The 25024-nt window shown below is 44.9% G+C and overlaps 2 protein-coding genes and 1 long non-coding RNA gene across 3 annotated transcripts in view; 1 reads left to right on the top strand and 2 right to left on the bottom strand.

Annotated features, from left to right (window-relative positions):
* LOC148129481 (uncharacterized) overlaps nucleotides 1–25024 on the bottom strand; it is a 342063-nt gene that overhangs the window by 23167 nt on the left and 293872 nt on the right. The window lies entirely within an intron of this gene.
* On the bottom strand, nucleotides 819–8527 carry TSACC (TSSK6 activating cochaperone). The gene is made up of 5 exons (XM_087943436.1): nucleotides 8438–8527; nucleotides 6460–6528; nucleotides 5344–5373; nucleotides 3154–3312; nucleotides 819–1200 (listed from the first exon to the last, which is right to left on the bottom strand). The coding sequence occupies exons 1-5, from the start codon at nucleotides 8484–8486 to the stop codon at nucleotides 980–982; spliced, it is 528 nt and encodes a 175-aa protein (XP_087799562.1). The 5' UTR covers nucleotides 8487–8527; the 3' UTR covers nucleotides 819–979.
* Nucleotides 8160–23764, top strand: CCT3 (chaperonin containing TCP1 subunit 3). The gene is made up of 14 exons (XM_026686463.2): nucleotides 8160–8828; nucleotides 11802–11863; nucleotides 12539–12589; nucleotides 13061–13123; nucleotides 13479–13575; nucleotides 14751–14868; nucleotides 17488–17674; nucleotides 18865–19014; nucleotides 19558–19690; nucleotides 19997–20078; nucleotides 20297–20477; nucleotides 21264–21509; nucleotides 22814–22945; nucleotides 23376–23764. The coding sequence occupies exons 1-14, from the start codon at nucleotides 8798–8800 to the stop codon at nucleotides 23478–23480; spliced, it is 1638 nt and encodes a 545-aa protein (XP_026542248.1). The 5' UTR covers nucleotides 8160–8797; the 3' UTR covers nucleotides 23481–23764.

Genomic DNA, 25024 nt, shown 5'->3' with positions numbered 1-25024 from the left:
GGATAACTTGATCCCAGGACACTGCAACCGTCATGAGTCAGTTGCCAAGCGTCCGAATTTTGATCGCCTGGCCACAGGGATGCAGCAATGGTGGTCGAGTCTGAAAATGGTCACAAGTCAGTTTTTCAGTGTCAGTTTAACTTAGAACGGTCACTAAATGAACTGTTGTAAGTTGAGGACTATCTGTACATTAAAATGCAAGCAACAAAATCAGTGTTTGGCTAAAAACAAACCACCAGGTTCAGTTACAAAGTTTTAAAGGAAAAATATCCTAGCCTGGGTTCACACAACACACTGCAGTCGGATGTGGCTGTCCTGCCAGGCCTGCCTATTTTTTGGAAACTGCATGCTTTATTTATTTATATCCATCCTTTATTGTTTTTTATAAATAATTCTGGTACGGTGGATGTACCAAAGATTGCTTTCCCCTCCCATTTTCCTCACAACAACAACCCGGTGAGGTGGGCTGATCTGAAAGTCATCCAGCTGGCTTTCATGGCTAAGGTGGGACTAGAACTCACCATCCCGTGGTGATTGCCTCAAAATCACCCAATTTAGTTTCATGGCTAATACAGCACTAGAACTCACCGTTTCCTAGTGATTGGCCCAAAGTCCCCCAATTGACCTTCACGCCTAAGATAGCACTAGAATTCACTGTCTCCTGGTTTCTATCTGGATGCCCTCACCACTAGACCAAACTCTCAATGTTCTCTGTTTCACACAAAAAAAATCACTTAGTTCAGAATTAACCCAGCAAAGGATCTTGTGCGTTTCAGATCAAAAGCGGATTTCTGTTGGAGCAAAACAGCCACGGGGCAAAAAATATAACAAGCACTTTATTTGCATTGCGCAGCTTGCGCTGCCAGTCAGTCCCACCACGCAAAATCTTGCATCGTGGACACCGCCACATGCTGGGCAACGCCTGCCCAGGAGGCCCGCAGAAGGCCTGCATCCAAGAGAGGGGCACCAGCGTTCCCTGTTAGCTGCCCGGGTGGGGCGAGGGGGACCTTGGGGGGCGCTGCTCCAGCTGGCCCCGCAGCTCTCCGTTCTGCTGGTCCTGCTGGGAGATCAGGAGGTTCATGGACTCCCGGATGTCCTGCAGCAGAGCCAGCTGCTCCTGTGCGATCTGGGTCTGCACCTGCATGTTGTTGTGCAGGCATTCAAGGAGGCCGAAGCATTCCTGCGGCTGGTGGTCCGGAGCTGGAAGGGAGAAGGTGGGGAGTGGGGCCCGGGGAAGAGTGACTGGCTTGCTGAGAAGGGGGACCCACAAGCAGGCAGCTCTGCCCCCCAGGTCTCCGCCTCAGCAACAAATGCGGGAAAAGCTCTGGGGCTTTTCCAAAAAGTACATTAGTATTTGTTTATAATAGTGTGTATGTATTTATATATATTGTGTTTTACTAGTCTGGGTGAAATCTTTATATTGCTAGATGTATGTATGTATATGTATGTGCAGGGAGATAGATTAGCTAGCTAGCTAGAGATAGATGATAAATGATAGATGGATGGATGGATGGATGGATGGATGGATGGACGGACAGACGGACGGACAGACAGACAGACAGACAGACAGACAGACAGACAGATGATAGGTAGATAGATAGAAGATAGATGGATGGATGGATGGATGGATGGATGGATAGACAGACAAGACAGAGGCAGAGACAGACAGATGAGTTTGATATTGATAGACAGACACAGACATAGATAAATGAGATAGACGGATGGATGGATGGATGGATGATAGGTAGATAAATAGAAGATGAGAGATGAGAGATAGATGGATGGATAATAGGTACAGATAGATAGATAGATAAGATAGATATGGATGGATGGATGGATGGATGGATGGATAGACAGACAGACAGACAGACAGACAGACAGACAGACAGACGGATGGATGATAGGTAGATAGATAGAAGATAGATGGATGGATGGACAGACAAGACAGAGACAGACAGATGAGTTTGATATTGATAGACAGACACAGACATAGATAAATGAGATAGATGGATGGATGGATAGGTAGATAAATAGAAGATGAGAGATGAGAGATAGATGGATGGATAAAAGGTACAGATACATAGATAGATGGATGGATGGATGGACAGATAGATAGCTGGCTGAGGAATTCTGGGAGTTGAAGTCCAGAAGTCTTAAAGTTGCCATAACCATTCCAGCATGGTGCACCCTGGATAGTGCAACAGCATGAACAAAACGAACTAGCAACTGCTGGCAGCCAGAAACAGGTAGTCCTCAAGTCACAACCACAATTGAGCCCAAAGGTCCTGTTGCTAAGCGAAACATTAAGTGAATTATGCCCCATTTTACGACTTTTCTTGCCACAGTTGTTATGTGAATCGCTGCAGTTGTTAAGTCAGTCAGCCGGTTGTTAAGTGAATCTGGCTTCCCCATTGACTACTTGTCAGAAGGTCACAAAAGGAGATCACGTCACCCCGGGACCCTCGTCATAAATATGAGTCAGTTGCCAAGCGCCCGAATCTTGATCACATGACCGTGGAGAGGCTACAACGGTCCTAAGTGTGAAAAATAGTCATAAGCCACTTTTTTCAGTGTTGCTTTAACTTTGAACGGTCACGAAATGAACCGTTGTAAGTCGAGGACTACCTGTGTGTGTGTCTTATAAAACTTTAAGCCGGACTAGCTTGGTGCAAGCTGGCTGGCACTGAGTTCCAGGGTTTCAGCTACCCACATACATAATGTAGGCAGGGGTGGGATTCTACTGGTTCAGACTGGTTCGGGAGAACCGGATGTTAAATTTGCATCTGGTTCGCCAAACCAGTAGTTGAACTGAGCGAGAGTCTCCTGCAACCCATTTTTGATGCAGGTAAGGGCAGGGTCTGCATGGAGGCTCGGGGGGGGGGGGAAGGGGGGGGAATGGGCCTTCCGGAAGCAACAGAAGTCTGGAAATTGGCCTGTTTCCTGCTTCCGGAGGGCCTCCAGAGCCCGGGGGAGGCCATTTTCGCCCTTCCAGAGACCCGAGAGAAGCCTCTGGACCCTTGGGGAGGCGGAAAACAGCCCTCCCGGAAGTACCGGAAGGCCATGCCCAACATGGCCACGCCCACCCAGCAACTGGACAGCGAACCGGTTGCTGCAATTTTTGAGTCCCACCCCTGCATGTAGGATTATCCTTACAAAAATGCGGCTTTCCTTTCCCCGTCCGTGCAGCCCCGGGGTATGGCAGGACTGGATTGGGCCTCCACTGAGTCGAGGGCAGTTCAAGAAAACTGGGGGAGGGCTTAGCAGGACACAGAGGCTTAAAAGACGTGGCTGGAGGGCCGTCAAGGTCTTCTCCTGTTCAGAGAGAGAGAGAAAGAAAGAAAAAAAAAAAGAATTAAGACTAAGAGGGAGGCTGCTAAGAACCTGGAGCTTTCCAGATCATTATCTTCTTTTAACAACACCATAATCCCTTGCGGGGTGAAGTCTGGAGAATGGAGATGAGTGTTTTAATGGCCGGATGCCCTCCCTGTTGAAAATGCAGAGTTCTGTTCAGCAGATATATTCTCATTGCAACCAGAGAGAGAAATATCTGCCTCTACCAAGGATCAAACTCACAACCTCCTGATTACGAGGCGAGAGCCTGGAGCTGTCCTGATGTGGGGCAGAATTCCCCGACTTGGGAAAAGATGTGCTAAACCAGGGTATGTTGGGTCAAGGGCCCAGCAGTAAGAACCTCTGAACTACAAGGTAATCTTCGACTTACGACCAGAATTGAACCCAGAGTTTATGTTGCTAAGTGAGACATTTGTTAAGTGAGTTTTGCCTCATTCTTACGACTTTTCTTGCCACCTTTAAGTGAATCACTGCAGTTGTTATATTAGTATCCTGGTTGTTAAATGAACCATGGACTTGGCTTGCCAGAAATTTGCAAAAGATGATCCCATGACCCCGGGATGCTACGACCATCATAAATATGAAGCGTCCGTATGTAAATCGCATGACCGTGGGGATGCTGTAACGGTCATAAGTGTGAAAAACGGTCGTAAGTCACCTTTTCCAATGCCTTTGTAACTTTGAACGGTCACTAAATGAACTGCTGTAAGTCAAGGACGACCTGTATAGTTCTGTTGCAAAAAACCCTGCGGTCAATCAATCCTGTTCAAGTGGATTTCACCCCGTTTTACAATCTTTCTTGCCACAGCTGTTCAGCCAGTCACTGCCATTTTTAAGTTAGTAACATGGTTGTTAAGTGAATCCGGCTTCCCCACCGACATCGCTTGTCAGAAGGTCACAAAAAGGGAATGATGTAACCCTGGGACACTGCAACTGTCATAAATATGAGTCGGTTGCTAAGCGTCTGAATTTTGATCACGTGGCCATGGGGATGCCCACAGTTGTTAAATGTGGAAAATGACATTTTCTGCAGCAGGGAGAAGGCCTCTGCAGACTGTGAGATGGCCAGCCTACTCATTACACAAACATTAAAACAAATGAATAAAAGGAGAAGCTGGGCTACTGATTCCTGCTGAGGCAGGGACAGGGATGGGATTCCACCTGGTCAGACTGGCTCTATAGAACCGGTTGTTGCGATTCGGCATAGTTCGGAGAACCAGCAAATCGCGCCACTGGCTGGCCCCCTCCCTCCTCCCCTCCCCTGCTCACTCACTCCTTACCTGGCATGCGTGCCGTCCAACTTGTCTGCGTTGTACCTTCGCCTAATTTTGGGTTGCTATTTTTCCTTTTTCCCCCCGACCATCAGCTGTTCCAACTATCAGCTGTGCCGGGAGATTTAGATTAGCTAGAAAGCAGGAAATTGTTGGACTTTTTGCTTTCTAGCTAATCTAAAAGCAGAGCTGAACCTTCCTTAGGACCGAAGCTTCTATTTTTTCAGTGCAGACTCAGGTAGCAGATTACAGAAAGGAAGATCTCTGAGTGAATCTGTGATTCTGGAAGCAACTCAATCTGCCTGCCTGCTTTGCCTGGTTTTGGGTAAAAGTTGCTCTTTTTTAATAAAAAAAATCAATATTTACACAAATATTTACAATATTTACATACAAGCCACGCTCATCCAGTCACGTGACCACCAAGCCACACCCAATCAGCAAGCCATGACCACCCAGTCACATGACCACCAAGCCACACCTACAAATTAAGCCACGCCCACATGCCCAGTTGTTAAGAAATTAGAATCCCACTCCTGGGCAGGGGTCTTCAAACTTGACAGCTTTAAGACTTGTGGACTTCAACTCCCAGATTTCCTCCTCCAGTCATGTCACCTCAGGAATTCTGGGAGTTGAAGTCCACCAGTCTTAAACTTGCCAAGTTTGAAGACTTGGCAAGTTTTGCTGGGAGGAATCAGAAAAAAGCTGGCGTTTAAAGACTTACGTGGAGCTTGTGAAGATCTTCTTGGAGTGCCTGGAAAGGAAGAGTAATTGTCTTTGGTGCTTGCACTGCTCTTCTCATTGACTTAGTAGATAAGTCATGAACAGAAATAAACATACATGTTATATGTTGTATATGTTATACAGTACAACATTATAAAACCCTAGTAAGACCACACATGGAATACTACAACCCATTTTGGTCACCATACTATAAAAAAAGATGTTGAGACTTTGGAAAATGTTCAGAGAAGAACAACTAAGATGATCAAAGGCCTGGAGATTAAAACATACGAAGAGCGGCTGTGGGATTTGGGTATGGTCAGTCTAGAGAAAAGAAGAATTAGGGGTGACATGATAGCAGTCTTCCAGTATTTGAGGGGCTGCCACAAAGAAGAGGGGGTCAAATTATTCTCCAAAGCATTGGAGTGTAGGACAAGAAACAATGGTTGGAAACTAATCAAGGAGAGGAGCAGCTTGGAATTAAGGAGAAACTTCCTGACAGTCAGGACAATTAACTAGTGGAACAGCTTGCCACCAGAAGTTGTGGATGCTCTATCACAGGAGGTTTTTAAGAAGAAACTGGACAGTCACTTACCTGAAATATTATAGATTATCCTGCTGAATAGGAGGCTGGACTAGAAGAGTTCCAGGGTCCCTTCCACTCATTCATTGTAAACATAAAAACATTGGATCTAGCATGTTAAACCCAGACATTGTGCCTGGAAGCCAAGCTTTGTGGCATACCTGATATAGTAATGTAGCCACTGGATTACTCAACAATATATGGTTAAAATAAACCTGGTTAAGATGATATGGGAGCTAAGCCACTGAGAAAGTCTCATCTGCAGCCTTCTCCATCTCCACACTTGTTGGAGCTCTACAACAACACGGCACTTTGATTCTTCTCCACCTCCACTGAACGTAACCGGGTTGGGGAACATGGGAATTGAAGTCCAAAGCCTCCAGAGGAGGTCAGGCTGGGAGTGGCTTGAATGGAAGATAAGCCACATGGCCTGCTATTTGACCTATCCATGCCTGGGGTGCGTCATTTACCTGGACAACTTCCTTTGTTTAAGCACTTGCTCACAGGGAAGAGGGTCAGGAGGGGGCCACCTACTTTTTCGATGCTGCTTCTCCTCCTGGGGGTTTAAGTCTGGCTCCATCTGAACAGGACTGGAACTCATGTCTAGAAAAAAGGGAGAGCCATCCAATGAAGATAAACATAGAACGTAGAATAATAGAGTTGAAAGAGACCTTGGAGGTCATCCAGTCGAACCCCCTGCTCAAGAAGGAAACCCTATAGCATTTCAGATATATGATTGTCCAGTTTCTCCTTAAAAGCTTCCAGTGATAGAGCACCCACAACTTCCACTTATTGACTGTTCTCACTGTCAGGAACAATTAACCTGTGGAACGGGTTGCCTCCAAGAAGTTGTGGATAGTCCAACACTGGAGGGTTTTTTAAGAAGAGATTTGACAACCATTTGTCCAGAATGATATAGGACCTCCTGTTGGAGGAGTGGGTTGGACTAAAAGACCTCCAAGGGTCCTTCCAACTCTGTTATTCTCTTAACCTATTCTCCAAAACACCTGAAGGCAGAACAAGAAGCAACCGATGGAAACTAATCAAGGAGAGAAGCAACCTAGAAATTAAGGAGAAATTTCCTGACAGTGAAAACAATTAACCAGTGGAACAGCTTGCCACCAGAAGTTGTGGGTGCTCCATTACTAGATGTTTTTCAGAAGAGTCTAGAGACAGTCACTTATCTGAAATACTATAGGTTGCCCTGCTGTACAGGGGGCTGGACTAGAAGACCTCCAAGGTTCTATCCTATCCTGTCCTGTCCTTTATCCCATCTCATCCCATGGTTTCTCAACCTTGGCAACTCTAAGAAATGTGGACTTCAACTCCTAGAATTGTTCAGCTGGCGTATGCGCCCAGACACACAAACTTTCAGGTCCTAAGTGTTTCCTTTTCAGTTCCCCTCACAAAAGAGAAAGCAAAACGTTTCTGCATGAGGAACTCCTTCTCCAAAACACCCAGACTGATCACTTATCCCAGGAGTCTTCAACCTTGACAGCTTTAAGACTTCTGGAGTTCAACTCCCAGAATTCCTCCTCCTCCAGTCATGGAATTCAGGAATTCTGGGAGTTGAAGTCCACAAGTCTTAAAACTTGCCAAGTTTGAAGACCCTTGACTTATTCAAACTCAACTTAATTTGGAACTGCTGTACAGGTAGATCTCCTTTAAAAAGTCATCTTATGACCAATCCTCGCATTTATAACTTTTGCAGGCTTGTAAAGCTAAGGTAGGTTCAAGTAAGTGCAGTTTCATTTAGCAACTGCTTTGCTTAACAACCGAGCTTAGCAATGAGACCTCGTTTAACAACCAACGTCCCAATTGTGATTGTTAAACAAGTACGAAGAGATTGGACTGCCATTTGTCAGAAATGGTGTTAGGTCTCCTGCTTGGGTGGGATAGGTGGGTGTTGGACTAGATGACCTCCAAGGTCCTTTCCATCGTCTATTCTATTCTATTTAATTCTATTCTATTTTCTATCTACTTTCTATTCTATTCCTTCCAATATTCCCTTCTCTTCTTTTCTCTTCTATTCACTTGAGATTTTCAAGAAGAGATTGGACTGCCATTTGTCAGAAATGGTGTAGGGTCTCCTACTTGGGCAGGGGGTTGGCCTAGATGACCTACCAGGACCCTTCAAACTCTATTAATCTGTATCTGTATCTTGGGCGGGGTTGGACTAGAATAGAACACGTGTCAGAATAGAGCGGACTACAATTCCCGTCATGCCTCATTGCATGAAGGGCGAGGCCAGGCGGTTGTTACTCGTCCAGACCGTCCTGAGGCGAAAGACACACGTGTCTGGGCTTGGACGTGGCAGAAGGTCTCCGTCTTTTGGAGGCCTCCCCCAAACTCGCCTCTCGGGTGCGGCCGCCCGGGGACGAAGTGCGGCACGAACTGCAGCGGCCGCCGCCGAGAAGGCCTCATCCACCTAACCGCTGGCGCCCGCTTGTGCGCAAGCGCGTTTGCTTTGCCCTGCCTTTCAACGTTCTACCTCCCGCGCGGACGGCTCTACCTTGTGCGCAGGCGCAGGCAGGCGGGACGCGACCGAGAGGCCTGCGCATGCGTGCGGCCTTCCTCCCGCGGCGCTCTGCCGAAGCATGCTTGCCTAGGAGAGGAGGAAGAGGCGGAGAATAATCCGTTGCTCTCTCAACGCACCTTGCTGTCAGGCGAGGGGGCGGAGTCCCCGCAGAGCAGATGCGCCTTCATTGGTCATCCTGATGGCAGTGGCGTTGGGGATTGGAGGAGTCGCCGCCACCAGCAGGTTAGGTTGTCCGAGCGCGGTGAAACGGCGTTTTTCCCCCGCCCTCCGAGCTCTTTTATTGTCCGACTCCAGAAGGTTCCTCGCCGGCTTCTGCCTCGCCTCGCCGGGAAGATGCTGGGCCAGCGCCCCGTCCTCGTTCTCAGTGAGTCTGAGGGGAGGTGGGCTGGGGGGGCAGAGAAGAAACCCCTCCCCGAGTGACCCCCTCATATCTTTCCCCTCAACTTTCCCCTCAGAATGTCCTACTTTGGGGGGTTCCGTTCGCCCCTCATGTGCATCCTTCCCTCGATCTCCCCCCAACTGCATGCTGGGAAAATCCATTTTCTCTCATCGCGGTCTCCGTTCAATTTCCCCAGGAAGTCTCCCCACGAGGCAAGCCCCCTCCCCAAATACCTCTGCTTTGGGGACCCCCACCCCAAAAAGCGACAGAAATCTTCTTGTATCTCCTAGCCTCATTCTTAAGAACGGGTAGCTAGAGGGGCGTCGACATTGTCAAAGGAAGAGAAAAAAATGACCGAAAAAGGAATTCAATAAGCTAGTCCTCGATTTACGACCACAATAGTTGCTAAGCCAGGCAGTGAATTTTGCCCCATTTTACCTCCTTTCTTGCCACGGTTGTTAAGCGGATCACTGCAGCTGATAAGTTAGTAAGACAATGCAGATTAACAGTTGGAAGGGACCTCTAAGGTCATCTAGTCCAACCCCCCCAGGGCCCAAGTAGGAGACTACAACTTAAGCGAATCTGGCTTCCGCATTGATTTTGCTTGTCGAAAGGTGATCACTGTCATAAAGTGTGAACCAAGTCTGAATTCTGATCGCGGGGATGCTACAGAGGTCATAAGTGTGAAGAATGGTCCTAAGTCCCTTTTTTCAGGGCTGTTGTAAAGTTGAACGGTCACTAAATGCACTGTTATAAGCCGAGGACTACAGGCAGTCCTCAACTTACAACAGTTCATTTAGTGACCATTCACTTTAATGAAGTTACAACAGCACTGAAATAGTGACTTATGACCATTTTTCACACTTGTGACCATTGCAGCATCTTCAAGGTCACGTGGCAACTGACTCACATTTATGATGGTTGCCAGTGTCCCGGGGTCACGTGATCCCCTTTTGCGACCTGACAGGCAAAGTCCCTGGGGAAGCTGGATTCACTTAACAAGTATGTCATTCATTTAACACATGCAGTGATTTGCTTAATAATTATGGCAAGAAATGTCAAAAATGGGACCAAATTCATTTAACAACTGTCTCACCTACCAACAGAAATTTGGGGCTCAATCGTAAGTCAGGGACTACTTGTAAATGACTAACCAGGGCCAGGTATGAAGCTTCTAGGAGACTGGTCTCAGCAGTCTTAGAGGTCTTCTAGTCCACCCCTTGTCCAGGTAGGAATCCTCAGACCTTTCCAATGACTGTCCAACTTTTGCTTGAAAACCTCCTGTAATGGAGTACTCCAAAGGTGATACAGTAGTCCTCAAGTTACAACAACTCTTTTAGTGACTTCAAAGTTACAACGGCACTAAAAAGGTGACTTATGACTGTTTTTCACACTTAATGACCATTGCAACATCTTCATGGTCACATGGTTAAAATTCAGATGCTTGGTAATTGACCCATAGTTACGATGGTTGCAGTGTCTGAGGGTCATGTGACAAGCCAGGTCAATGGGGAAGACAGATTCACTTAACAGCCACGTTAACTAACTTAATAAATGCAGTGATTCATTTACCAATTGTAGCCAGGGAGGTCTTAAAATGGGGCAAAACTCATTTAACACTCAAGCAACATAAATTTTGGGCTCAATTGTGGTTGTAAGTCGAAGACTGTATTCCAGTGCTTCTCCCAGTTAGGAAATTTCTTATTTTGAGTTTGAATCTCTTTCTGTAAAGCTTCCACCTGTTCTTGTCATATCCTTGGCCTCTGTGGAGAATAAATCTCCACCCTTTTGCCTGGTTGCCAGGAGGAGGATTGTTGTTGGGATCGGTCTTCGTGAAAGTGTCAGGCTGGCTTTGCACATTTAATTCATGATTCCTGAAGTAATCCATTTTCTGGATCTACTTGGTGAATTCTTTCAGTGACAAGTTCTTGCCCTCCTCTCCTTCATGAACCAAGGCCTGCAGATTATGTGAACGCATCTGCCTTTTTAATTTTACTGGAAGTGATTTTATTTTGTTATTTGGCCAGGCAGTCAAAATTTCCATAGCTGCCCATCTCAACCAATAACTCTGAGCAGCTCAGAGTTGTTATAACCCATCCTCTGGGAATAGTTAGGATGCAGAGGAACTACAGACTTAGCTGTAAGGGATGAAGAAATATGGGGTGTCCCACCAGAGAAGAAACTTGCAGCACTAAAGGGGAAGAACAATAAGAGTAAGGTTTGGGAAATGAGCCTTAAGAAAGGTGCTAATTGTTAAGAGACAACTGTGAGTCCCTTCCCAAAGTCTCCTGGAATTGTAATCTGCAAATCTGCAGCCTGGAGACAGTTATTTAATTGAATGTTTTTACTGAATGAGTAAAAGGAATGCAGGTAATCCTAGATTTACAACCACAATTGAGCCCAAAATTTCTGTGGCTGAGTGAGACTATTGAGTGGCGTTTGCCCCTTTCTTGCCATAGTTGTTAAGTGAATCACTGAAGTTGTTAAATTAGTAATATGGTTGTTAAGTGAATTTGTCTTCCCCATCGATTTTATTTTATCAAACGTTGCAAAAGGTGTTCACATGACAGGACACTGCAACTGTCATAAATGTGAACCAGTTGCCAGGCATCTGAATTTTGATCATGTATTTGGGGGATGCTGCAATAGTTGGAAGTGTGAAAAATGATCATTAGTCGTTTTTTTTCAGTGCCATTGTAACTTCCAGCAGTTGCTAAATGATTACATGCATTGAATTATTAGGTTTTCTGGCTTTGCAACATAGGGAACCCTAAACCAACTAGTAGCAGGGATGACCCACAAGGTTAAGCCATCTCCAAAATAATCAATAAAAGCCTAGCCAATTTAGTATGTTGGGTAATTGCAGCTTCTAAATGATGGTCTATTTCTTCAGATGAGATAGCAGCAATTTTAAGTATTTGAGCATGAAGCTATTTTTCTTTTCTCTTTTCATCTTAGGTCAAAACACAAAACGTGAGTCTGGAAGAAAAGTCCAGACTGGAAATATTAATGCTGCTAAGGTATGGATTCCAGGAAAATATATGGGAGAGAAATAGAGTGTGTTCATTTATCATCAAGGTTCCACAGAGTATGGGAGTTTGTTTGAGGATATATATTTTTATTGTTCTAAATCTGCATGTCTGTAGAGGAAATCTTGGTCTAAATCTTGGATATTCTGGTGTAAAAGATGTAACATTGAGCTTGGCAAAAACAAAAAAGCTACCTTTGTCAACTGAGACGTTTAGAGAGAGGCTCTTTAATTTTAAAAAAAAATGTGTAGTTTTTGAAAGTATGTTTTGTAGCATTTATTTTGCCCTAATCTCACTGAAAGAAATTCACAGTTGCTCAGTAGGTTATATATAAAACACAGTTGTAATTACAAAATTTCAAATGCTCTGCTTGTAACGTATACCTGCCTTATCCTACTTTCCCTGTAAAATGTTTTCAGGATCCTTCTGGATTTTGTTTCAGCCAAATTAAAGTTTGATAGAATCTCAAGACCAATAGTTGTTCTGGGTGCAAAACAAAGTCTGAACTTTATGTTGTGATTCATCCCACTTTAAAAGCTTTCTTTCAGATAAATAGATATACTTTTATAAAATGTGTCAACTTCTCTAACCATTGCACAGGCATTAAAATAGAGGATAGTTTCCAAGTCAGTTGAATAAACATTTATTATACTCTTTTCCTTTTAGACTATTGCTGATATTATCAGAACTTGCTTAGGACCAAGGGCAATGATGAAGGTGAGGATTATTTTTTGCTTCGTTTACAGGTACTCTTTAAGACCAGAATTTCCATTGCTAAGCAAGACAAGTGAGCCATGTCTGATTTTTACAATCTTTTTTTGCTGTGGTTGTTAAGTAAAACACTGCAGATGTTAAGGGTTTCACACTATTGTTAAGCAAATCTGGCTTCCCCCATTGACTTTGCTTGTAAGAAGCCAGCTGGGAAGCTTGCAAATGGAATCACATGATCCTGGGATGTTGTCACCATAGTAAATGCATTTGCCTGAATGTTGATCATGTGATAGTGGGGATGCTGCAACGATGTGAGGACCAGACATATTTTTTTCACTGCAGTGGTAACTTTTAATGGTCACTCAACGAATGGCTGTAGTTTAAAAGGACCACCTGTAATTCACAAGAGATAACCTGCATAAAATTGTTTTGCATTTTGTGGATACTACAAGAGTTTCCTCTGAATTTCCCATGCAGATGTTGTTGGACCCAATGGGTGGAATCGTCATGACAAATGATGGCAATGCTATTCTTAGAGAAGTAAGTCACTTTAGTAGCAACATTCGATGCTTGTCCACAAGGCAGGCATAATTTGAAATGTGGTTTTCCAATATTTCATTACATAATTTTAGCTGAAGATGTGTGTGTCTGTCTGTCAGAATTTCATCTTGCCAAGCTGTCTCAGAAGTTCATTTTTCTTGAATGGCTAAATGCTAGATGCAGAAATATGTATGAAACATAAATTGTACACTGTTTACCTCATTTGCTTTGCATTCTACTCAGTTGCTAGCTGGGGAATTTCTGAGAGTTGAAGTTCAAATATCTTCAAGTGCCCAAGGTTGAGAAACATTGCCTCCAGAATGTTAACTGTTTGCATCTCCTTCCTTCCTTACAGATTCAAGTACAGCATCCAGCTGCCAAATCCATGATAGAAATTAGCCGTACTCAGGATGAAGAAGTGGGCGATGGGACCACATCTGTGATTATTCTTGGTAGGATGTGCGATTGTGGATAAGAAATATGCAAGGACCTTAGATTGCAAGATATATTTTGGGTGTTAGTTTTTTTTTTAAACTATTGCCACCTGGCAGGTGGTATAGGACAATAAAGACAAGGACAAATAGGCTTAAAAACAGCTTTTATCCCAGAGCAGTAACTATATTGAATTCTACTGTATAGTGCAATATTAATGCAATATCAGGGGTCTTCAATTCAATTGCATGGAATGTCAAGGGTGGGTGTTTGTGTTTTATTTTTATAGTTTTCTTATGTATAATGTACACTGAAGATGGAATTTAATTTCATTGTACAAAGTGCAATGACAATAAAGTACTACTACTACTTGTATAAGGCCACATAAGATCAATTTATTGAGATATATTTAGTACCATTAAAGAACCTAATGGGGAGATCTCAGCATGGAAAATGAGCAAAATCGACTTGCTTCCCAGTGGAGTGTCACAAATGTTAATTATGTTAAGCCACTGTTGGGCATCCCTAAATATTAGTCTTCCCCCCACCCCCAGCCAATAAACCCCACTGTGTACTTATGGGCCAGCCACTCTTTCTCAGCCCAGCATTTTCTGTTTAAAGAAGAAACGCCATTGAAGCCATCTTGAGCTCCTGAATTGAGAATAGAATAGAAATAAATATATAATGAAATACATAAGTTCCTAAATGGAAACCGATTCTTTTAATATACTTGGAACTGGAAAGATTAAGAAAGGATAATTGTCTGTTAACTTTGTGTAATTCATCTGTTCTCTGTCCGAACTTTGTTGAATGCCTCCATCCTGGGTCATCTGATAGATAGGTAGATAGGTGAGCACGTGATGGATAGTATCCTAAAGGCCCTGCAAGGCGCTAACAACTATCCATATGTTCCCATAACCAATTCACAACACTAAATACATTTTCGGTTCGTGTGTGGAGTTCTAAAGCATTGATATTAGTATGGACGTTTTCATTGGGGCATGGAAGAGGTTCAAGGATGGCCACCTCAAGGACATGTGGACTTCAACTCCCCGAATTGACTGACTGGGGAATTCTGGGAGTTGAAGTTCACGTGTCTTAACATAGTCAAGCTTGAGCAACACTGCAGGAGTGCTTCTGTTTCATAGGTTTTAAATCAATGGCACAGTAGTCACGGTCTCCTTTTGTCCCTTAGCTGGAGAAATGTTGTCAGTGGCAGAACATTTCCTGGAGCAGCAGATGCACCCCACGGTAATCATCAGCGCCTACCGAAAGGCCCTGGATGACATGATCACCGCTCTGAAAAGAATCAGGTGGGCAGAAGTGGGGTGCAGAGAACTTGGGGGTGTATTTCTGAGCATTTGAAGGAGCAGCGGTTGGGAGAAAGTGCCTTGGGTTGATGTATTATGACTACAGATATTCCTCAACTTACAACAGTTCTTTTAGTGACCAAAGTTACAACATTACTGAAAAAAGTGATTTATGGCCATTTTTCACATGACCGTTGCAGCATCCCCATGGTCACATGATCAAAATTCAGATACTTGGCAATTGGCTCACATTTATGACCATTGCAGTGTTGTGGGGTCAGGTGATCACATTTTGTGGCCTACTGACAAGCAAAGTCAATTGATAAACCAGATTCACTTAACTGTGTTAGTACTTTAACAGCTGCAATGATTCCCTTAACTGTGGCAAGAAAGGTGGTAAAATGGGGCAAAACTCCCTTAACAAATTACCTCCCTTAGCAACATAAATTTTGGGTGCAACTGGAATCATAGGTAATGCATACAGGTCGTCAACTTAAAACCATAATATGGCTTTTCTATTACTGTTGTAAGTCATTGTGGTTGTGAAATAAGGTGCCCATGTGATTGCCTTGCTCAACGACTATACACTTGATCTTAGCTAAAAGTTCTGCTGTGTTTTGATGCACATTTTATATGTTTCTGGGAATTTTATGCACCATGCTGCATTTTGCTGCGAAATAAATAAAAGACGGTTATCCCAGCTCCCAGTTGAGGTTGCTAAGCAAGCAGCAAAATAAAATAAAAAAATGCACAGAACTAGTGTGCTGGGCCAAGGAAACAAAGCTTGGATCATCGAGACTTTCTTAGAATACACACAGAGGGGAGGGGAGCCAGCACACTGGAGACAGGAAATGGCTTGCACCTTCTCTGTCCCTGTTAACCTGAAGAAACCTGCAGGGAGGATTGCAAATGGCGATCCCAGAGACCTTGGCAAGCCATCATAAGTGTGAATGGGTTTGCCAAGAATCCAGATTGTAATCATATGATTATGGGGGTGCTGCACTGGCAGTAATTTCAAGCACTTGTTGTAGATCCCTTTGCTCAGTGCTATTGTAATTTTGAACCGTTGCTGAAAGAAAAGAGAGTTGAGAATTTCTTGTATCTAAAAGCAAGCCTAATCTCTGTTCAAGATGATAGGTCCTCTTTTTCACCTACGAAAAATCCTATGTTCAGTACTTACTCATTCTCTCTTCCTAAGACTGCTAATGTTTTCCAACTGACAAAATAAAAACCAAATTACCACTGACACAAACTGCAGGTCACAAAAACAGTCCTGCCTGGTAATAAAATGACTTAGTTGGGAAAAGCACTACCAATTCCTCCTGGGTTTTTTTGCCTCTATCATTCTTGGAAGGGACTTTTCAGTTGCATTAGATAAAACCAGGGAACACTGGCTGGATTTTATACAAAGCTCCTTTCCATCTTTATAAATAATGTTCTACAAATCAACATTATTTTAAAATGAAGTCAGGCCTGCACAGCTTGCTAAAGAGACTAGCCTGCCTTTCCTTAACCTGGTTTTCTCTGGATTGGATGAACTACCTTGACCATTATTCCTGAACACCCTGTGTTAGTCGGAGTTGATGAGTCAGCAACCTTGGTGTAGTAGATTTCCTATAAAGATAGATTGATTCTGTAATGGCTCAGTTGTTGCTAGACTCCCTCCAAAAAGTGTTATGACCCAGTTTTGAAGTTCTGATAGCTACACACACAAACACAGTAAAATATCTTTACAATCCCCAAGGCATGTCACAACTTTTTAGCACCTCTAATGTTTGGAAATTGAACGTTGTAAAATTTGACATGCCCTAAGCACATACACTATGATCATGTGATTGCATTTGGGTACTTGGCAACCAACTCCCCTTGAGAGCTGTCTGCAGCATCTCACGGTCACCCGATTGTGATTTTTGATATTTTTTGCAAGTTTCCAGCATTTACTCCCAATTTCTGGCAAAAAAATGCCTGTTAGATAAAATGGATTTGGTTAATATCACCAAATAAGCTTAACAGCTGCCAGACAAAAAAAGTTAATGAAATCAAGCATGATCATGTGGTAACCTCATTTAATGATGCAACTTTAATGGGCTTAATTATACTCATAAGTCAAGGACTACCTGTATGCAAGGGAAGGACCCCGAAAGTTGAAAGGTCAGCAAATGTTTGGCGAGTTCTTTTGTCCTTGGCTATTGGGAAAGATGCGTATAGTCTCTGATGGGCTTCTGGATAATGGACCTTCATGCAATGAATAGGCTAACACTTACAATTAAAGAGAAGGAACAAACTGAATACAGGAATTATTTTATCAATGGCTGGAGAATAAATGTGGAAGTTAGAAATTAAAGAAGATTAGCAAAATATAGAAAATGTGAATAGAATTAAATAAGTTAAGATGGGGATCGTTATAATAATTAGATATAGATATATAGAGATATAGATATAGATATCAGTATTAAGAATAGAATATCAACACTAAGGTAATGAATATGTGTAAACTGTAATTGTTACTGCACGACATACCACACACTGTTTAAATGGAAGATGGATTGTTTGTATAAAATAAAATAAAAAATGTATATTTTTTTGAAAAAAGGTAACGGGCTTCATGCTTGGTTTTTGCAGCACTGCCGTTGATGTCAGCAACCGCGAGGCCATGCTTAAAATCATCAACAGCGCCATCAGCACCAAGGCTATAAACCGCTGGTCGGATCTGGCCTGCAGCATTGCCCTGGATGCGGTCAGGACAGTAGAGTTTGAAGAGAATGGCAGGAAGGAAATTGACATCAAGAAGTACGCCAAAGTAGAAAAGGTACAAAGAACAAAACGCCGGATTTCTAGGGTTTTGGGATTCTGAAGGCCCAGAAGAAATTTGGAGAATCAATCCTGATACTGCCTTTTGTGGCAGAAATAAGATCATATGTACATATATGTTGGGTTGGTTTTTTTTTTAGTAATTTCAGTTTTACAAACACGATTCCCAGGATGTTCATCATATTCACATAGCAAGTTAGGAAAAAATCTAGTAACTTGGAGAAGTCATAGTAGAATATTGGACTAATAGACCAAGACCCAATCTTAACGCAGTAGAAAGCTCTGTGTTCTTATTTTCAGAAGTTCTTTGAGAAAGGAGAGCTCTGAAAAAGCTTCTCTCTCCACTTATGACAAGCCTGTAATTGCTTGTCTGTCCTAAAATGAACATTTTGACTGGTGGTGTTTCTGAAGAAAGAACAATTGCCATTTCTTCTTGAGTTCTTTTTCAAAATGATGGTCAAAAATTACTTTCTGATCCACAAGAGAGAACTTGGCTCACTTACGTTTCCCCCAAAATAAGATCCTGTCTTATTTATTTTTGCCACCAAAAAAGGCACCAGGTCTTATTTTTGAGGGATGTCATCCACTGACTAACCTCACTTGTGCGCATCGCCCCCAGCCTCGTTTTTGATGTCAGAAGCCTTCAGGAACTTCTTCTTCTGTGGCCGGCAAAGCTTTCCTGAAGGCCTCTGCAGCCGATAACAGAGCTCTGGATCGATCAGCTACAGAGGCCTTCAGGAAAGCCTTGCCAGCCTAGCCGGCTGCAGAAGAGATGGGCCGGCAAGTCAGGCATCGGAGTGTGCAAGGCCTGGCTACAGCTGTCCAAAGGTAAGTAGTAGGGCAGCTCCATCCCCCCATCCCCACTCTAGCTTAATTTTTACCCATCCATCTTAATTAGGGTTTATTTTGGGAGTAGGGCTTATATTGGGCACGTGTTAAAAAAATCAAGCTAAGCTAGGGCTTATTTTCAGGGTAGGTCATATTTTCGGGGAAACAGGGTAGTTGCTTTAAAAAGAATGCTCAGGAACTTCTATGGGTGCCGTTGGAAAGCCTGGATGGTCATCCTTTATTAAGACAAGAGCCTATAGATGGTTGTGTCCTTACCCATGTATATGTCCCCGAGAGATGTTTAACCCAGTAGCCGATCCTGTGGCTCTGAGATCTGAATAGCCTCTTTGTCACCTTCAGATTCCTGGCGGTTTTATTGAGGATTCCTATGTCCTGCCTGGGGTCATGATTAATAAAGATATCACCCATCCTCGGATGCGCCGCACCATCAAGAACCCCCGCATCATTTTGCTGGATTGTTCGCTGGAATTCAAGAAGGGGGAGAGTCAGGTCTGTCAGCCACTGAAGCTTCTCACCTCTTCTGAACTGAGCAAATGTTTATGGGGGGCTGGGGGGTAGAAAGCACGGTTTTCAAGCATCTTCCATATATTGACAAGGAGTTGTGGGACTCATTCCTGAACCTGAATATTCAGAGATTTTGGCTTGACTTACAGATGTGAACTTCCAACTCCCAGAATTCCTCCTCCTCCAGCCATGTTAGCTCAGGAATTCTGGGAGTTGAAGTCCACAAGTCTTAAACTTACCAAGTTTGAAGACCTTTGACTTAAGAAAATAAATATACCTAATACTCCTTCCTTCTACTTTCACCACAAGAACCCTGTCTGGTGGGTTGGGACCAAGTGACTGACAGGTTACCCAAAGTTACCCAGCCAGCTTTCATGCCTAAGGCGGGACTAGAACTCACCTCAGTCCTGCAATAACAATGAACGTTAGATAAATGGGAAAATGGTACCTGTTTAAACACATTGGTACATTGGTGAAATACTGTACAGCTGTGAGCTCACCCAGAACCCTTTGCCTCCTTTTGTGCAGACCGATATTGAAATAACCCGTGAGGAAGATTTCGCCCGCATCCTACAGATGGAAGAGGAATTTATTCAGCAGATGTGCGACCATTTGATCAAAGTCAAGCCTGACCTGGTCATCACAGAGAAAGGAATCTCTGGTAAAGCACACAGTCCACTCTGATTGAGATGGCACTTATTTCCCTGTGGAGCAGCGGTTCTCAACCTGTGGGTCACGACCCCTTTGGGGGTCAAACAACCCTTTTACAGGGGTCACCTAAGACCATCGGAAAACACATATTTTCAATGGTCTTAGGAACCGAGACAAATAATTTTATGGTTGAGGGTCACCACAACATGAGGAACCGTATTAAAGGGTCACAGCATTAGGAAGGTTGAGAACCACTGCTGTGGAGGGGAGGTAGTATGTAACCAGAACTTCTTTTTTTTTTTTTTTTAACCTTTAGACCTGGCTCAGCATTTCCTGATGAGAGCGAACATCACAGCAATCCGCCGGGTGAGGAAAACTGACAACAACCGGATTGCAAGGTGAGGATGCCTAAATCACTAAATGTTATTAAATCACCGTACATTCTTTGCACGGGACGGCTAATTCCACGCACATCTGAACCTTCCGCCACTAGTAGGAAAACATGAGGATGGATAAAACCAGCTACCGACGGAAAGCAAGGCCATGGAGCATTACTAACAGCCCTTCTATGTCAGCTCAGCATTAGGGGAATCTTGCTTTTTTCTCCCCCTGGCAGGGCTTGTGGCGCTCGTATCGTCAGCCGCACGGATGAGTTGCGTGAAGAGGATGTGGGGACTGGCGCTCGGCTCTTCGAAGTGAAGAAAATTGGAGACGAGTACTTTACTTTTATCACTGACTGCAAGGAGCCCAAGGCCTGCACCATTTTGCTCCGGGGTGCCAGCAAAGAGATTCTAGCGGTGAGCAACCTCCAAGCGTCCCCCCACCCCACCCCTGAGAAAATAACTTCTGAGGCTGTAACAGGCACCCGAGGCTTTGGATTTTCCTTCTGAAGAAAATGGCCGTAATTGGGCTGGCTTTCTTACTCTTGATTTACAGTCAGCAGTGCTTGTGAGGGGCAGCTGTCTCTCATACCCACTGTTCAAGTGGAGCTTTGGGGGGCACTTTAAGGGCTTGCAACGATGTGGAGATCCTAATGGAGGCAGTGCAGCCTCCTGGCCTTTCACAGGGCTACAGGAAGCCTTTGGGCGACGTCCCCTTTTAAGAGGTGGGCCTGACTGTTTTTAGCTGGTTTCTTTGGCGTGTTAAAGGATGAGAAGGAGAGCAGAAAAGAAATCTCCACTCTTGTCTTTGAATCTCCAGCTCTCAAAAAACCCACGATTGGCGCTGCTGTGGGGGAGGTGAATGTTGGAAATAAGAAGGTGACTTGAGACAGTCACTAAGAACCACCCGTAGTGAGGACTTGTTTCTGGAAGCATTGAACTGCTTGGTTGGCTACTGAGGCGGGGGTGGCCCAGAATGACTGGAGGTGGGTGGGGCTTTTATTCAGAAGGGGAGGGTAATGATTCTCACAGACACAGCCCCCCCCCTCCCCCCCAAGAATGGCTTCTTTTGCGACCCACTTGTCACCAAAAAATATTTTTAGAGGGTAAACAAATGTGCTACCGAATTGCTCTCTGACCTGCCAAACAGCTTCAACCTCAAGCCTTCAACTTTCACCCAGGCTGTTTCTCTCCTTCCCGCAGGAGGTGGAGCGTAACCTCCAGGACGCCATGCAGGTCTGTCGCAACGTCCTTGTTGACCCCCAGCTGGTGCCAGGGGGTGGCGCTTCTGAGATGGCCGTGGCCCACGCCTTAACTGAAAAGTCCAAGGTCATGACTGGGGTGGAACAGTGGCCCTATCGTGCCGTGGCCCAAGCCCTTGAAGTTATTCCCAGGACCCTCATTCAGAACTGTGGCGCAAGCACTATCCGTGTCCTCACTTCCTTGCGGGTGAGAACTGCCTCTGATCACCCGCAGGGCGAATTGTTTGCCTTGTGCTCTTTGCTCTTTCTGTCTGGAAAGGTCCTTGTGATGGTTGGGTGGAGAGGAGGAGGGGTGTGGTCATTGCACGGATAGTGGAGGAGGGGGAAGAGAAGGGACAGACAGATTATCTGTAGGAGATGACCAGGCTGTGGCAGGGGTCAAGCGCATAGTAAGTCACGAATCCCTGCGTGCCCATAAGAGATCTAAATCCAGCCCACCTTGAATGCCTCTTATCTCCCGCTCATTTCCCTTGACTGTTAGTAGCTCAGATTCTTGTCCTCCTCGTTTCCCTTCATTGTTAGTAGCTCAGATTCTTTTCCTCCTCGTTTCCCTTCATCGTTAGTAGCTCAGATTCTTTTCCTCCTCGTTTCCCTTCATCGTTAGTAGCTCAGATTCTTTTCCTCCTCGTTTCCCTTCATCGTTAGTAGCTCAGATTCTTTTCCTCTTCGTTTCCCTTCATCGTAGTAGCTCAGATTCTTTTCCTCCTCGTTTCCCTTCATCGTTAGTAGCTCAGATTCTTTTCCTCTTCGTTTCCCTTCATCGTTAGTAGCTCAGATTCTTTTCCTCCTCGTTTCCCTTCATCGTTAGTAGCTCAGATTCTTTTCCTCCTCGTTTCCCTTCATCGTTAGTAGCTCAGATTCTTTTCCTCCTCGTTTCCCTTCATCGTTAGTAGCTCAGATTCTTTTCCTCCTCGTTTCCCTTCATCGTTAGTAGCTCAGATTCTTTTCCTCCTCGTTTCCCTTCATCGTTAGTAGCTCAGATTCTTTTCCTCCTCGTTTCCCTTCATCGTTAGTAGCTCAGATTCTTTTCCTCTTCGTTTCCCTTCATCGTTAGTAGCTCAGATTCTTTTCCTCCTCGCTTCCCTTCATCGTTAGTAGCTCAGATTCTTTTCCTCCTCGTTTCCCTTCATCGTTAGTAGCTCAGATTCTTTTCCTCCTCGTTTCCCTTCATCGTTAGTAGCTCAGATTCTTTTCCTCTTCGTTTCCCTTCATCGTTAGTAGCTCAGATTCTTAGAGCGTGCTTAAGCTTGCAATACATCTTTATACTCATTTGAACTGACCATAATCTCCTGATTTTCCCGGCGCTGGACATTATCTTTCCAAACAATCGTGGGAAGTATTTAGTAAAAAAAATAAAAAAAAATAGAATTTCTGACAATGAGCAAGAGGTGGGCTGGTGTGGGACCCCTTTGAAGTCGTTGGGTGGTAGAGGTGAAACACGGGGTGAGCTTCTTGGTCTGGGGGTGCTTAACTCCCATCTGCTGCTCACAGGCCAAACACACTCAAGAAGGCAGCCAGACCTGGGGTGTCAATGGAGAGACTGGAGCCCTGGCTGACATGAAGGACTTGGGCATCTGGGAGCCGCTCTCTGTCAAGTTGCAGACCTACAAGACGGCCGTTGAGGTGAGACGAAAGCATCCATGGCCCAAGGAGTTGCTCTGGGGTGGCCGGAGACCCTCTTAGCCATTGCCAGAAGGGTCCTTCCGACGAAATCTCTCAGACTGTGCTTGAGTTGAGGTTCTCCGGTTCCCTGGTGCCTTCTAGCCAGGTTGAATGTGGGGATAGGGGCTTTGGAGGGTTATTGTCGTCTTCTTGATGGAGTGGTGGTGGCCAAGGGGTGGAGTTCTCACCTCACAATCCGGAGACTGTGAGTTCGATCGTAGGTCGAGGCAGATATTTCTCTCTCCGGGCACAATGAGAATATAATACTCCTTACTTCATACTTAAGTGGTCAGTAGAGGGGGGATTATAAGGTTTGTCATTAAAAGAAGTCGATTGACTTCTTCCTTGACGTAACCAGGCCACCTCCCTCCCTCCCTCCCTCCCTCCCCAGACGGCTGTCCTCCTGCTGCGGATCGACGACATCGTTTCCGGCCACAAGAAGAAAGGCGACGACCAGAGCAAGCAGCCCGGAGCCCCCAGTGCAGCCCAAGAATAAGCAGCTCCTTTGGCAACAGACCCGGGGACGGTTGGAGGAGGAGCCCCATAAGCATTTCAAGAGGACGTGGTTCTTCAGCCTCTGGATTCAAAGACGGTTGAAGGCCAAACACCGATTTGGTTTCTACTTCTAGGTCACGGAGGAGGAAAGCGGACGGCGTCAGCCCTGCGTTGGCACGTTTCCCTCGAGGAGACCGGCTTTTATTTAAATGTACTCCGTAGCTGCTTGGAGGCTTTATTAATAATAATAATAATAATAATAAAAACGCCCCCTTCACGTTCATAGATAACGTTTCGTTCTGGTTGTTTCCTCCCCTCTTTAACACTTAACCAGCTTGGCAGGCCGGTGGTTGAGAAGAGCTCCAGCGGCCAGGGGCTGGTCTGGCTCCAAGCACAGCGAGTTCTCGGCTTACAACAGTTGGTTCAGTGTCTGTTCAAAGTTAAGACGGCCCATGAAAAATGGGTGACTTGAGACCATTTTTCACGCTTAACGGTCCTGGCAGCATCCCCACGGTCATGTGATCAGAATTCAGAGGTTTGGCAGCTGGTTCGTATTTATGACGGTCGCAGCGTGTTCCGAGGCTCACGTGATCCCCTTTTGCGACCACCTAACCAGCAAAGTCAGTAGGGAAGCCAGATTCACTTAACAACAGGGTGACTGACTTAATAGCTGCAGGGATTCACTGAACTGTGGTCGTACAATGGGGCAAAACTCACTTAACAAATATCACAGCGACAAAACTATAGGGGCTCAATTGTGGGCGTAAGTCAAGAACTACCTATATTCTTAAGACGAAGAAAAGCGGGATTGTTACAGAAGAGAAGGTGGGGTGGCAGGAGAGGAATGTCCATGCTTGGCTGGGGAGATGGGCTTTGTAGTGCAGTTCTGGAAGAGAATAGGTTGGAGGAAGCTGGAGTGCCTCTTCCCCAGGGTTTCTCCAGACACTCAAATCGGGAATCTGGAACCCAGGATCCAACTTTATTCATCCATTAAATCTCCAGATGGACTCAAATCAGTGGAACAGGTTGCCTTGTGGGTGTTTCGGCTCAAGGTTGATTCAGTCTTCCGTCCATCCGAGGTGGGTTAAATGAGGACCCAGATTGTTGGGGGCCAAGAGGCAGACTCTCTAAACCGCTTAGAGAGGGCTGGAAAGGCACTTGTGAAGCGGTATAGAAATCTAAGTGCTATTGCTATTGTCCTTCCTTTCCTTCCTTCCAATTAGAATGCAGAATTACAAGCAAACTCTACCCACAGTCAGGAATTCGATCCTGACCGGCTCAAGGTTGACTCAGCCTTCCGTCCTTCCGAGGTCGATAAAATGAGGACCCCGATTGTTGGGGCCAAGAGGCTGACTCTGTACACCGCTTAGAGAGGGCTGTCAGGCAGTACATAAGTCTTAAGCGCTCTTGCTATTGCTCCATTGGAGGTTTCATTGGACAGCCAGTTGTCCAGAATGCCATAGGTAAGGTCTCCTGCCTGAGGAAGGGGCTGGACTAGAAGACCTCCAAGGTCCCTTCCAAGCCTTACTCTGAGGAGCAGGAGAG

The sequence above is a fragment of the Notechis scutatus genome, chromosome 14, assembly GCF_049901735.1.
Source record: "Notechis scutatus isolate UNSWTSFEM ecotype Mainland chromosome 14, rNotScu1.2, whole genome shotgun sequence".
Classification (NCBI taxonomy): Eukaryota; Metazoa; Chordata; class Lepidosauria; order Squamata; family Elapidae; genus Notechis; species Notechis scutatus.
Note: the sequence above shows the minus strand (reverse complement) of the source record. Positions and strands in the feature narration are given on the sequence as shown.

Bases quoted from the DNA above. Each gene is read 5' to 3' on its own strand.
- CCT3 (XM_026686463.2), top strand. From the start codon at position 8,798: ATGCTGGGCCAGCGCCCCGTCCTCGTTCTCA. The intron at 12,590-13,060 runs GTGAGGATTATT...TTTCCCATGCAG, and splicing joins GACCAAGGGCAATGATGAAG to ATGTTGTTGGACCCAATGGG. The intron at 14,869-17,487 runs GTGGGCAGAAGT...TGGTTTTTGCAG, and splicing joins ACCGCTCTGAAAAGAATCAG to CACTGCCGTTGATGTCAGCA.
- TSACC (XM_087943436.1), bottom strand. From the start codon at position 8,486: ATGCGCAGGCCTCTCGGTCGCGTCCCGCCTGCCTGCGCCTGCGCACAA. The intron at 6,529-8,437 runs GTAGAGCCGTCC...CCTTTTTTCTAG, and splicing joins TGCCTGCGCCTGCGCACAAG to ACATGAGTTCCAGTCCTGTT. The intron at 3,313-5,343 runs GTAAGTCTTTAA...CTCTCTGAACAG, and splicing joins AAGATCTTCACAAGCTCCAC to GAGAAGACCTTGACGGCCCT.